The sequence below is a fragment of the Chionomys nivalis genome, chromosome 15, assembly GCF_950005125.1.
Source record: "Chionomys nivalis chromosome 15, mChiNiv1.1, whole genome shotgun sequence".
Taxonomy (NCBI): domain Eukaryota; kingdom Metazoa; phylum Chordata; class Mammalia; order Rodentia; family Cricetidae; genus Chionomys; species Chionomys nivalis.
The window spans coordinates 36,262,896-36,277,667 of NC_080100.1; the positions used below are offsets into that span (position 1 = coordinate 36,262,896).

The following is a 14,772-nucleotide window of genomic DNA, read 5'->3' on the forward strand; positions in this document are numbered from 1 at the left end:
TTTTTTTTTTTTTTTTTTTTGGTTTTTCGAGACAGGGTTTCTCTGTGGTTTTGGAGCCTGTCCTGGAACTAGCTCTTGTAGACCAGGCTGGTCTCGAACTCACAGAGATCCGCCTGCCTCTGCCTCCCGAGTACTGGGATTAAAGGCGTGCACCACCACCGCCCGGCTAAAATCTTATAGTCAAATATCTTATAGAATGAATAAGTTTCTTTTTAAACAAGTTATCAAATTTACTAAGTGATACACTTTTTATTATTAAGTTTCTGATTTTGAGTAATCATTGCCACCACTGGGGAAAAAAATAGTTTTAATCTCTTTGTAAAGTCAACTTAGAGAAGGTTCCAGGAACCATCTCAATCATCTTTGTCTATCTTTTTCCATTGCAACCTTTTACATTTATTTATTTGTATATCTTTACTGTTTAACCACCTTGGACATTTTATTCACAAGTAGGTTTTCTGGCAGAAGTAACTTGTAAAACATATCAACTTTTAGCAAATCAAGCAGCTCTAACCATCATTTTTAGTTTTGTGAGCAAAAAGGTAATGTTTTGGAAAAGCACAGTCATTTATACAAATATATTTATTTCTTTATCTGTTATCTCAAACAGGAGTATAGCTAATGATTTATAGCCATATATTGAAAATTGTTTTCCAAATGAGATGCCATATTAATATTTTCATTATTATATGAAAAGTTTAACAATTAAAAAACTCAAATCATGTGTATGAAGAAGATATGCAAAAGTAAAGAGCAGCTATGAGGCAGCTTGCATGTTCCACTTCATGCGATAGTCCAGGCTAGCCAACATGTGACAACATGTGTAGCCATCAGAACCTTCTCTCTTCAAAGCTTCATTTGTCAGTTGAAGAAACTACTGTGGAGAAGTTGATTGAATTGCCCAAAGTCGCCAGCTCAAACCATGAAGATGAACCGCATCATTCATTCCCGGGGTATTATTCCTTATCCCCCTCTGGTAAAATTGTTAGCATCAGAATGTGCAGATTACCAGATTCAGTTGCCCAGCCTGTTTAGGAAGAACTTTCTGAGATTTCTGCCCCTTGTTGTGGAATACAATCTATAAATAAACCGGTGAGAAGGGATTGGTATCCTACTATTACCCTGAAAGACAGAGGTAAGAGGGCATCCCAGACCAATTCTGAGCACCATCAGAATTCTAGTGGGTGACTGCAAAAGAAAAGAAACCTCCTTCTGGTCACATTTTTCAGCAGCTTGCAACATCTCTGGGTTCCAAGAACCATCCCTTCGTCTTTCCAGGAAGTATAATGAATTTAATCAAAGGCAGCCTTACCCTCTTGCCCATCTGCCTGCTTCTCACGCTGTGAGGTAACTCAGCAGGTTGTGCTTGTAGCCTGTTGCGTGGAGCAGAGGGAAAAACACAGGGGTCACAGTGTAGCCTTATTAGTGCAGCACAATCCTCTCGGGCTGGAGTAACCAGCCCAAGCCATGTCCAGCTGGAGATGCTTAGTGTTTCCTGCAGAGGGTCCTTAGGTGCCAGCACCTCTGCTCCGATTCTCTGATTCTCCTTGTCAAGCTTTGCAGGCAGCACAGTCTGTTTTCACAGTAAGAAAAACACAGTCTGGCACAGGAGCCCAAGAAGAAGGACGTTTTGCATGAAAATGGGAAGTTGAATGATAGAACAAGCGTCCTGGCTCCCCAATCCACCAACCATGTTGACAGTGAAACTGAAATGTGAGAAAATGCTTTTCTGAGCTGCTAGATGTTTCCTAAAATGCTTTCAGCTGATTTGTTCTGTTTGCGACGCTGCAATTTCATGAGGTAATGCTTCACTATGAAAACCTTTTTAAAACCCTAAATTCTGCTTATATGTGCCTTTTATTCCCCCCAAAATAATTTTATATGCCCTAGATAACCTTTCTTCTTAAATTTTAAGTACCAGGTGTCCTGAGGCATGCCTTTAATCCCAACGCTAGAGAGCCAGAGACAGATGAATCTCTGTGTGTTTTCAAGGCCAGCCTGGTCTACATAGTGAGTTCCAGGACAGCTAGGAAGACACAGAAAGGGCATATCTTAAAAAAAAAGAAAAAGAAAGAAAGAAAGAAAGAAAGAAAGAGAGAGAGAGAGAGAGGGAGGGAGGGAGGGAGGGAGGGAGGGAGGGAGGGAGGAAGGAAGGAAGAAAGAAAGAAAGAAAGAAAGAAAGAAAGAAAGAAAGAAAGAAGGTTCTTTTCTTAATTTAAACGTTTTCTACACTATAGAGAACCTATCTCATTTCTAGTGAAGACATACATCAACATAGGTCCTTCTTATTATTTGATTTACTCCTCTTACTTTCTGTTGGCCTAGAAATTATAGGGCTGGTTCATTTGTAACTCTTAGAGGCTTGCTTTTTCTGACAGCAGTGAACGTGACCCTGGTTCTCTAGAATAAATGCTATAGATGTTATTCCATCTATCAGCTGTTGCCAGGTTTCAGTATCTTTAACCTGATTCCAAGTGCTGTGTTCTTGGGGCTTTTTATCAGGTCTGACCTGATAAATCCACCAATGACATAGCAGTGTGAAGGGGACCCTGAGCCCCACAGTGCTCCCCGAGTCCACAGTGCTCCCCGAGTCCCATAGTACTCCCCATCTGCTCTCCACTTTGCTTGCTTCCTTGCTAGCAATTTCTCAGATAGCTCTTTTGCCTTTGTTTCCCAGTGTGCTTCCCAGACAACCCTGTCAATCTCATGATGGTCACATCTGCCTCACAGACAGCTGCCTGCTGTGTGCACCATCCTCCTATGTGCTGTATACAACGAGATACTGCAGACACTTCTATTTTTCTAGCATTTGATTTATATATGTTCATTCTCCATTGTCTCTCTTTATGTTTCAGAGACTCTATCCACCGCATGTTTAAGTTTTTTATGATCAGCTGAAATAGCTTTGAAATACGGAAATTCTGCTTTAATTTTGGACTCATGTAACCTATTGGGTCTTTTGCTCCATTAAAGATCATAGTAGTCACTGAAATAAAAGTGAGCAGAAATCCTTCGAGAAATCAAACAGTACCAGTTGATAATCATGGTAGGAGTTTAACTGTGCTTTTCATCTCTGAATAGTGTACCCTTTTTGTGGCAGGGCAGATGGAAGTAGAAAAGAGGGCATGCAGATACCGGATGATCCTGAAGGACAAATGCCTTACTTTTCTCTTCTCCTCTAGGGGATGGATGAGTAAGAAATAGTGTTCTTTTGATATGTCCAGTTTTGTTTTCACATACTTCCTGTTGGGATCTGGCAGGATAGCTTCAGTCCTTGGATCTTATTAATGTGACTGGTCATATTTCTATTATCTTATAATGAATAGAGAATCTGTTCTTATTTATTGGTTCGACTCAATGAGGTATTATTTCAAGTTCAAAATCAAGATACCTATTCAGAGGGGTTAAAGGACATTTCTAAAGTCACCCAGGATTTGCATCCCAGAGGTATGGTAGGATTCTATTTGTTCTAACTACAAAGCCCTTGCTCTATCCATTCGTTGCTGCTGCAGGGATCCCATTTATTTAGAACTTGATACACATGAGATACTATTTGATTATCCCAACAACCTAGAGAAGGTAAACAATGTTGTTATTTCAGCCAAAATGTGAAAACACAAAGGAATTTAGCTACCCAAAATCAGGTAGCTGTATCAGGTAACGAATTAATTTTTTTTATTCCATTCCATATTATGAAAGCTGCTCTAACCTTAGTAACCTTTCCTTTGTCTATATATCATAGTTTGGCTTTATATTGCTCATTCTTAGAACCTGTGGAATTCTCAAATTTCAGGCAGAATCTCTCCAATATTCCAACATTGTTTGAGTCCTTTGGAGAGTAACTGATAGACACATCCCCAAAGGATAAACAAGTGTCCATGTGTTCGCTCCCTGACCTATTTCCACTGTGGGTCACTATTTATAGCAATGTTCTGCCCAATTTCCTATACCCTTTCCTGAGTTATGATCTGAGTCTATGTCATAGGTTCTCTATCACTTTTCTTCCATTTAAAACAAGATCGGGCAGAGTGAAGAACATTTTTTAAAGGTAAGGATACGTGTAGGCACACATCAGTACAAATATGTCCTATAGGGTATTTAGCATCACAGGTTACTCTGTGGTAGACTATGCTCTTTGAGTGACATGATATGTTAAGGTAGGTTCATAGATTGTGATGAATGCATTGTTGTGGTGAAGGGTGTTCATGGTGGCGGGATATTGTGTATGGGTGGCAAGGAAGTATATAGGGTCTCTATACCTTTTACTCAATTTTGATGAGAATCTAAAGCTTCTCTTAAAGTAAAAATAAATGGAGTCCATCATTTAAAAACAAAACCAATAGCTCAAGATTGTTGAATCTATTTGAAATCACCATTTTAATACCCCGTTTGACATTCATATTTGTGTTTGATAAAACAGACTAGATTCCCAGACTGCTAGTGAAACAAGAAGAGGGATTTGTGAAGCCATTTGTACTTTCTGTTCCCCCTTTCCCTGTGAGGGACTGAAGGAGTGCTGAAAGATGAGAAACGCCCACCTACCTAGACAGACAGAGAGCTGCAGTTCTTGCTTGGCTTCTTCTAGGCTCCTGTCCCACAGCACAGTGCTGGTTTTCTGTGTAACAGCTTCAGAGAGCCACCCAGGGCTCCCCCTGTACAACTGCAAGCAAAAGAAGTTGAACCTTTCTTCAACTCCCTTTCCCCCCACCCATGAGAATACCACCTATTTCTCAGCACTTAGCTGTATTGCAGGCTTTCTGGAGGTAGGTAGGTTAACTACAGCTTGTCTCCAGTACAAGTCCTTGCTGTAGTGCTTAAGTTTTTCCTAGGGAAGCTCGCATAACATATCCATAACGCTAACCTATGGGGGTTTCTTTCTTTCTTCTGCCTCCCCTTCTCTAATCAGCTGTCCTCAAGGTACTAATTATTCCTGTTCAGTGCAGATCAACAGGTCCGCTGATTGAGACACAGGGACCATACAACTAACCAGGATTCTGGGCTTGTGTTGAATAAAACCTTCATCCTTTGTGAGGAATCTCTTTGAATCTTAGTGGCCAAGTTAAGGTAAAAGTCTCACACACAAGCCTGCTACTCTGTAAGCCCTGTACATTTGATCGGATGCAAGCATTTTGTACTGTGCTCTGTGAAAAAGAAGAATTAACCACCTTGACAAAGTTCAAAATTGCCTGCATTTATGTATTTAAGCCTCAGGATTTCAAAAAAAAAGTATAATCAAAATCCTACTGGGAAGAAGCATGTCAAAAAAGATAAATTAGAGAGAAAGTAAAAATGGTGTCTCTGTATCTTTGTGCCAAACAATCATAGAAAAACAAAACTCCTTCAAAGAAACATGAAAAAAATACCTTTCTACTGTCTGGGTTGTGAATTTTATTAATATCATAAAGAGAGTTTACCTAAATATTTAAGTCATGTTTACTAAAAAAATGTGTCTCTGAGGTTCACGAGCAGAAATATGGAATAGGGAGCTATGTCGGGGTGTTACTGACAGCAGAGTCAAAGACCCCGTAAAAGAGCTATATATGGCTGTTTCTCTCTGCCAGGAAAGATGAATTGCCATGGCAACCCTACCATAAAATAATAGGTCAAGTTTTATCTGTCTGCCTTGGGCTGAATTTATTAGGCTTTACTTAGAAGTAGAGGCCACTGTAAAATGAAGGTTTGGGTTTTCAGAGCTAAACATTATAGTAAGTTAAATCTGATCAATAAGATCTCGCATATAGGTTAGGAGAACACTTAGATTGATTAAAAGGAGTGTTTACAGACTATCTTATTATTGTTCTTTTCTAAAATGTGGGCTCCTTTTCACAGATGTGTGTGTAACAAATGTGTGAGTATGTGAATTCATGCTGGTTGCTTGCACAAGAACAGCAGGGGAAAGTGGTTTGTAAATTTTGCTTTAATGGATGACTAAGTGTGATAAAGAAAAAATTTGTATTTCACTCCACAAATAAATATGCAACAAGAGGGCATACAACATTTATGACTCCTATTTTTGTTTGCTTTCTCATAAGACTAAATCGAATGCTGCTTCATGCCCATTTGTGGAAATGAAAAATTAAATACATCTTAGGGGAAGTAACATATTATAGAGTAAGATGTGTAGTCATTATTTTGTTTTTTAAGGGAACTGACTATTCTTGATTGCTATGATATTAATTGTTTATTTTTAGACAGTATCTCAATCATTTAGAGATAAAGATTCTAATGCAAGGAAACACATAGATGTTATCACATCAAACAATTTTGTTCAATTTTCTGATGGGACATAATTACTAGAATAGGTAGGTAGACAGTCCAGACCTAATTTAAGCATAAGTCTTTCCTGATGTCACAGGAAGGCTATGCTTAGACTTCTCTGTAAGGCTACCTTTAATTTTCTTTATTTTTTTCTTCAGCAACTTAATAAGCATTGTGCAGATAGCTATGAAATTTATATTGCTTTAGTTCTGCTCACAAAGGTGGGAAATTGGCATCGGTGGCTATGTTCATTTCCCAGTGCAGCCTATTGAAGCGTCACAAATTGACTGGGCAAAACAACCAGCACTCATTGTCTCAGGCTTCTGGAGGCTGCAAATCTGACTTTGTGGTGCAGGGTCTTGCTGCCTAGGAGAGCTGATCTTCCCTGCCTGTCCTCTAGACTCTAGAGAGAGTCTGCAGTTCTTGGCATACCCTTTTTTGCAGGTGCAGTGTTCCAATCCCATTCCATGCTTTTATAGCTTTCTTATTCATGTGTGTTGTGTCTTGACTCTATTTTTATTTTAATATCTTTTTTCATTTTTAATTGAGTGTGTGTGTGTGTGTGTGTGTGTGTGTGTGTGTGTGTCAGGGGAGGGGGTATGTGCCTGTAGATGCAGGTGTCTTCAGATGCCATAGGTATCATAGCCCCCTGGAGCTGGAGTTCTAGGCACTTGAAGCTTTCTGACATGACTGTGAGGAATTGAACTTGGGTCCTCTCTAAGAGCAGTATATATTCTTTAGACAAGGAGTCATCTCACCAGCCCCTGTGTATTCCAATTTCATGAAGATTCTAGTCATGGGAGTAGAAACCACCTGATCTTATATGACATCACTTACATTAGACTGCATTTGCAAAGACTGTTTTCTTTAATAAAGTCACATTCAAGGGTCTAGAAAGAAAACTCCATGATAACAAATCTATAACAGTCACTGAACTAAAGGACTCCATCTCTCAATAAACTGTCTCTGTCACAATTATAAATCACTATGATGTTGGTACTTTGCAAATATTTTTCACAATTTTGACCTTTTTTATTTTTGGAACACTGGTGTTCAGCACTTGGGAGGCAGAGGCAGGTGGATCTCTGTGAGTTCGAGACCAGCCTGGTCTACAAGAGCTAGTTCCAGGACAGGCTCCAAAACCACAGAGAAACCCTGTCTCGAAAAACCAAAAAAAAAAAAAAAAAAAAAAAAAGAACACTGGTGTTCTGCTCAATTAAATTCTTTAGTGAGTAAAATCTTGCAGGATTCAAAAATCTACCTAGAGTGGATATATGTAATATATCTTTATTTTCTTTGACTATTAATAAATGCTTATTAGAGATTTATTGGGTAGATGTATGGATCGATAGTAATATTAAGCTATACTAACATAATTTAATCTTTCTTGATTATTCCAAACAATTCTTTGAGGTAAAAGTGTAGTTACATATTAGTTAAAAGATCACCCCTGCCTGAATGAATGGATTCTTATTCTACGTTCTTTGTTCCCATTTGGCTACTCATTGGTGAAAGTAGGTTTTATGTCTTGGGTTACAGTGTTCCTACCCCCTGCCCCAATCTGTTAATTTCCCATTGCATTATTATATATGACTTCATTTACTTTAATTAAATTATTTTAGCATTCAGTTAATACTAATGAAGTTTGATTTGGTTTCTTCATCTATTAAAAATGCTTGCTTTATCTCTTGCCATTATTTTCTATTCTTCAGTCTAAGTGTGTATGTGTATATGTGTGTGTGTGTAGACTTTTAATAAATGTATTTTGATTGTGGTTATCTTGTGTTACATTTCTTTGCTAATAGGTCATTCCATTTTCCCTTTAATTTGATATGGAAATAAGCATGGAAAGAAGAAATAAATCGCAGCATAACCCATACTTTGCAAATGAAAGCTATTTCTATAGTCTTAAAACTGTGCATTATCTCTGCTTGACTTCAGAAAGCTCTGAAAGTGCTGTGCATGCAATTAAGAGAGAGTTCCGCTGGGGAAATCACTGAAGGCAAAAACCAAAGATAGAAATGGTCCAGCTCATATTGAAAGAACTTTTAGCTACTTTTTATCAAGCTGCTATTATTTTCCATTTCATGGGTCTTTTCTTGACACATAGTCAAGCATTTGCTACCAAACCCACCATTACATCCAAAAATGACTCCTGAAAACAATATTTGTATAGCAAAATATTTGAACTAACTAAAGATATTCTTTTCCTATAAAGAGAGGAAAAGACTCTTGCTGGAACATTCCTCATCTCGTAGTCACTTTCCTAGCCACTGTTTTCTCTGGGGGGGGGGAATTCCCAATCACATTTTTTTTTTATCATGAGACGATGACATTTATAGGAAACCAACAGATAATCCCAGCTCTTAGCCAACCAGGAGGAAGAACGACACTAAGATGTCTGAGCCCAGTGAAGACAGACACCATCTTGTCCACTGTCTTCCGGGCTCTTCATGTTTAATTGCAGCAGTGGCACTTGACATTATAAAATATTCCGTTATTTTGAATATAACCTTTTGTCATCATTAGTAAATGTCAAATGTAACGAACGAAGTGTTTTCCTGCCTTCCTCTTCCCAGTGGAGTGGTAAGAAAATGGCATTAAGTTTGTAATTCTGAAATTGTTTTCAATACCAAAGCCAGCAGGGAGGCAGCTTGGTGAGAGAGTGTTAGACTAGGTTTAATGTTTAAAATGTCCTCAAACTGGGGAGGGGGTGAGAATTTTCCTTTTTGTGGTTCTTCCTACACTTTCCCTCTTTGGTACAATTTCTTGTTCTGCCTGCATGTCAGTGACAAATACTTCCAATTGGATTGTGTTTCTGTGCTCAGTCAGAATGATGCTGGAAATGTAGCCCTTTGCTGTGTCTTAACTACTATCTGAAAGCTTCTTCTTTCTGCTTCTTTTTTTTTCTTTAAAATTATTTCTCTGCCTCTCCCCCAAGTTTTGATATGTAGTGATTACTCAACCCTGTGGTTTCTAGCATCTTCCTGTAACATTTCAAGTACAGTATAATGGAATCCGGATTTTTGCTCTCTCTTGACGATTAAAAAAAAAATGCCACGTTATGAAGCTGAAGCATTTTATGACAATACAGTGTCTTTACCATCACAATAAAAGTAGCATCCTGGAGGAGGGGCACCATCACCAGAAAAGGTCAATAGATAAAGCCACAGTTTCCAAGACATTTATCAGCAGGCTGTGTTGAAAACACGCTTGACAGGGGTCTGGGTCACCTTTCTCGGTGACTCGTGTGTTTTCAGTTTTCCTCAATGACAAAATGAGAGAAGACCTATGTGTTGTGCAGGGAAGAGAGCTTGCATAGCATCGCCTGCCTGCACCTGTGGTATTCAGTCTATGCCAAGAAGGAAAAGAAAGCTGGTTGAAGGGACTTGACAGTGGGGGTGGGGGTGGGGAGTAAGCTGCATTCATACATAATATGTCCCTAACAATACGATGCCAGGGGAAGGTTTTAAATGATCTCATCTGACTATTAACAAGGGGTTCTGCTCCCCAGAGAGACAAAACATCCTACCATGTCTTTTACTACCCCTTGCTCTTTAAACATGCTCATCTGGAATTTGGCTCTGTCATTCTGTGTGTGTTCTCATCTTGGTTTCATGGTGATGTATGTTGTTAACTAAATTAAGCTCATGAGTTTCTGAGAACACAGAAAAGGACTCTACATTAGCTTCTATATTTGTTCCAATTATATGCAGCTGATATCCCAGGCACCTACATTTTCTTAATACTTATAAAACATTAAGCAAAGCACAATAAAATACTCAAATACTTGCCAATAAACGCTTATTATTTGAGAATATAATTTGGACGTTTCTATTCCTGTTGTTATGGTTAGAATATGACTTCTTACTAATTAGCCATTTGCAATTGGATTATATAGTTTCCCTAATGATTTTAATACCACTTTCCCTATTAAAGATATGAATCATTGTTTTCTCTGGCATAATGCAAACATACTTTCTATTATGATTTCCTTTTCTGTTGTTTTCTGCCACTGGAAGTGCCTTCTAAAAGCTTCCTTAATTGCTGTGCATTTGAATGCTCTAATCTGTTTCATCCAAACTTGAACCCTTATTTTCTCTAATAAGATCTTAATCAGACCAGTCTTAGTCTTCTCCAGAGAAGCAAGTCTTCTTCTTGGCCTTGTGAAGTCACACTCTTGACTAAGTTGCTTCTAGTGCCACTTAGACACATTCATTGAACCCAGCCTCCTCTGGTCACTTCCCTCTGACCCTGTAATGGCAGAAGAACATGCCACACAAAGTACTGAAGAACTGTGAACAATCTTATGTTTCTCTCTGCCATGTAGCTGGATGTTAGGATCTAACTGGGAAGATGTCTATGGGGGGAATCCAAAATCCAACATGGACTCCATAAGATCTCAATGCCATTTTGAGGGTATGGGAACATGCTTTTCCCTAACCCAACAAGTTAACTCTCCTTCAAGGCCTTCTCGGTTCTACAGGGATACAGGGTACACTTTGTTTATAAAAGAGGCATCTTAGGGATGAATGAGAAAGAGTGTCCATAGTAAGTTAGAAAGAAGGTAGCTTATGTTCAAAACGCCAGGTTTCTAGGTAGTTTATAAAAGGAGAAACAGCTAAGTATCATCTCCAAAGATTGGGGGAAATGGGAAAGCCAATTAGAAAGGATGCTTTAATCCTAAGAAAACAGAGAAGGAGCCATAGGGTGAGCCGAGGAACCAGTTCTTCCCGCACAGTGTCTGGAATAGGTAGTTCCTTTAGATGATTTTCATGTCTCAGAGTCCCGATTTCACTCCCGCATGCCATGCCTTGTGCAGATAGTACTCCCTTCTACAACCTTAAATGGGCACTGATGTCTCAGAAATAAAACCTTGCCCTTGTCATTTATTAGCCCCTGTTTGCATCCTATGCTGTATGAACAGATCTAGAGGAACCCCAAAGCACTTGCTTAGCTTTGGAAGGGTTTAATATACAAAGAATTAGATACTTGTCCATGACCCCCAACCTTAGGACAGAGGAGCAAGAATTCAAGCTCACATTTGCTCTTCCAGCTCAGACATTAAAGAAGGTGTTTTATTGTCATCTCATAGCCAATTAAGCTGACACTGAACTGTAACCTCCTTCCAAGTAGGAACATGTTCCTTTGTTCTCACACCAGCTGGTATTCACGGACAGCCAATTTATAAAGGCATCGTGTTGGTGCTGAGGTATCCCTCTAACTTAAAAGTATGTCAAGAGTCACCAATTTCAGATTGGTATAATCTTTTCTTTTGTATAGCTTTATGCTGGTTGGTATGGAGTAAACTTTGATCTTCGTTCATACAAAAAAGAAGAAAAAAAGGAAAGAAGGAGGGAAGAAAAGAAGGAAAGAAGGAAGAAAAAAGGAAGGGAGGGAGGAAAAGAAGGAGGGAGAAATTGCTCAGAGTACTGCAGAGCTGACTTGTGCGCATCAATAGGAAAAGCGAAACTAAGAAAAAAGCATCTGTACATTATCCACATAACATTTTGGATGATGATGTAACTGCTCTAGAAATTATTAAGGACTTCCCCAAATTATTTTGCCTCATTTATGACAGGATGTCACTGTTTTGTTCATTAGGACACAGCAGGCCAGGAAAGATACAGGACCATCACCACAGCCTATTATCGAGGGGCCATGGGCTTCATTTTAATGTATGACATCACAAATGAAGAATCCTTCAATGCCGTACAAGATTGGTAAGTTACTGCCATTATAAATGGTGATCGTCTTCTATTTGAAAATCTATTTCTCCTATAGCAGTGGCTATGGGACAATGTCTTATGTGTGTTTATCATGAACTACAATCCTACTTGTGCCCTAAGGCAAAGAAAAGTTGGTCATGCTCACAACCTCTGTCAGGTGATTTGAGAAGTTGTTTTAGTGACTTTTCTTCATTTTATTCACTTCGGTGTTTTGTATCCAATGAATTTTTCTGTTATAGAATTGAGTGTGTTGCTAAAATGTAAATAATAATTTGGAAGTTTATTGCCCTAATGTAGGGATCTAGAAACTAAGGTTGGTGGACCTTGGCCCACAACTTGGTCTTTAAGTAAAACTTTATAGGAACACAGGCAAGATCATTTGTGTATTCTCTGTGATGCCTTCACACCACAAAAGCCAAGGTAAATAGCAGGATCCATGTGGCTTGCAGAGCCCAAAAGATTTCTCTCTGGACATTTGGAAGAAATCCTCTCTTATCCTTTTTTCTAGTACTTTTGTTAAATATATTATTCAAACCAGAGCATTTGAAAGGACTTAGGACATATGGTCAGACCCAGACCCTTTGTAACTTATAGCTTCATCAGTTCCTATGAAAATACTTGTATCCATAATGAGTGTGATGTTCAGTAAGGGACTTTCTGTTATGAGTTCTTTTCCTGGCTTCCCAGAATAGATAGAATTCAGAGCGTGTCATGAATTCCAGCACAGGGCTGAAAAGAACGGGAATTTTGTGAAAAGATCCATAATGGAGTTCCTAGTTTCCAGGGATGACTGAGCAGATACCACATATAAATGCTAAATAGTCACAGTTCATCTTCTGTAAGACACATCAGACAAAGACTGGGCAGTGGTGGCACACATCTTTAATCCCAGCACTTGGAAGGCAGAGACAAGTGGATCTCTGTGAGTTTGAGGCCAGCCTAGTCTACAGGAGCTAGTTCCAGGTCAGGCTTCAAAGCTACAGAGAAATCATGTCTCAAAAAAAAAAAAAAAAAACAGAGAGAGAGTTATAAACTATCAAAAATTAACTTTAGAACTTAAATGAAAATCAATTATCCTCCACTAAGAGACATAGAAGGCTTAGAGAACCTCTCTGTAGTGCATTGGCCATTGTGAAAATGAAAGTTCTCAAGTCAACCCATAACTTTAAGGTTAAATACCAGCAAGTCTGTCACAAAATGGAATGGGCACTAAAGTCCAGAGACAGACACATCTGTATGCAGGGTTAGAGTTTTGATTTAAAAAAACAAACAAATAAACAAACAAAAAACAGCATCAAGGACCATACAGTGAACAGTTGTGTGATATCTGGCTAACTTGTACTCACAACTTCAGTTCATATCTTGTCCTACAAAGTGTTATTGACTGCTCTGCTAGAAATACTGAGACCTGTGTATGGACACAGAAAGTTTTCACACTGAAGTTTTCGTACATCAGCATTATGATCCTGTTTGTACATAGGTCCTCTTGTCCAATTGTTTCAATATGAATTATTTCACCACCAAAAGACCATACAGTGATATACTGGGATCATTAAATAGGAATGCCAGTAACACCAGCAGCCACACAGTCAACACTGATGGCTCTATTACCAACAGGATACAGCAATGGTCAGTGTCTACTTCTCTGAGCATCCCTCTGTGATCAGTCAGCACGCATCATCATGCTAATGTTTAGATTTTCTCATGTGTCAGGAGATTCATATTACCTCCTCTGCCTCTACCTCAAATTTTCTGGACAACTCTAGTGCCTCCCCCCCCCCCATCCTTCTGAGGTTCTGTTTCTTGTTTCCCTCCTGCCAGGTACAGTGACATTATCCTGTGTCCTGTTCTCGGTCATTTTATTCACTTCACTAGATTCATTAATCACTTAAATCAGATGGTTCCCAAACTTAAATGTCTGGCCGTGGTATGTAAACTGCTATTGCATTTCCAAGTACTCAAAATATTTATTCCACCTAGATCCTATTCTAGTTCCTTAAAGTCATTTAGCTTCACCAGAAACTGTTCACCTTCCTGACAAAATTCCTGCTTGTTGCAATAGAATGCATCATTCAGGGTTGACCATGAATGTAGCTCGGATTTTCATTATCTGGATCTGGGCCAGCTCATGTATATTCATATATTTAACATGGGAATCATTTGACATGTCTACTGCCTTTTTCTTCCTTCTTTGGTCATCCTCATTTAGTTTCTTATTGTTATATTTTATCCCTATCCTTAATGGAAGCTTCAGATGTTCTTGACTTACATTTCTTTCTTTCTCAATTCATCCTACTACTCCTTGGCTGCTTGTGGGTTCTTCCAAAGAGCATGATTTTTAAGTTTATGTAAGATCCATGTCCAAAAGTCATGGGTCACCATTGTCGCCTGAGTTGGAACTTTCCCAGTCTGGCTTTTTCAGACACAGCACCGCAGATGCTGCTCTAACTCTAACATCGTTTCTTTTTGTTCTAGAGAAAAGCTGAAACCACTCTTTCTGGATCTTCACTGAAACATCCCAAATTTTTCGCATTTTTCTTTTGTGTCTCTTTTGAATTCACATACATTTTCCTATAGCTCCCTGTTCCATCTGACTCCAGGCAACTGAAGAATCAAGAAAGTCCATTGGAAAACCACTACTATTTTACTCATTTTTCTTACACCCAGTTATATAACTAGTCATCTATTGGAAACTTTGTGTGTGTGTGTGTGTGTGTGTGTTCATTTAACCAGCAGTTACTGAATGTCTATCCTGACAGCTGTAGGCCAGACATAGTATTTGCTG

At 38.8% G+C, this 14,772-nt stretch overlaps 1 protein-coding gene across 2 annotated transcripts in view; it reads left to right on the plus strand.

Annotated features, from left to right (window-relative positions):
* Nucleotides 1–14,772, plus strand: part of Rab3c (RAB3C, member RAS oncogene family) — a 186,855-nt gene that overhangs the window by 83,015 nt on the left and 89,068 nt on the right. For both annotated transcript variants that reach the window (XM_057789970.1, XM_057789968.1), the window contains exon 3: nt 11,863–11,981. In XM_057789970.1, the coding sequence (XP_057645953.1) occupies nt 11,863–11,981 (119 nt within the window). The remainder of the gene's footprint in view (nt 1–11,862; nt 11,982–14,772) is intronic.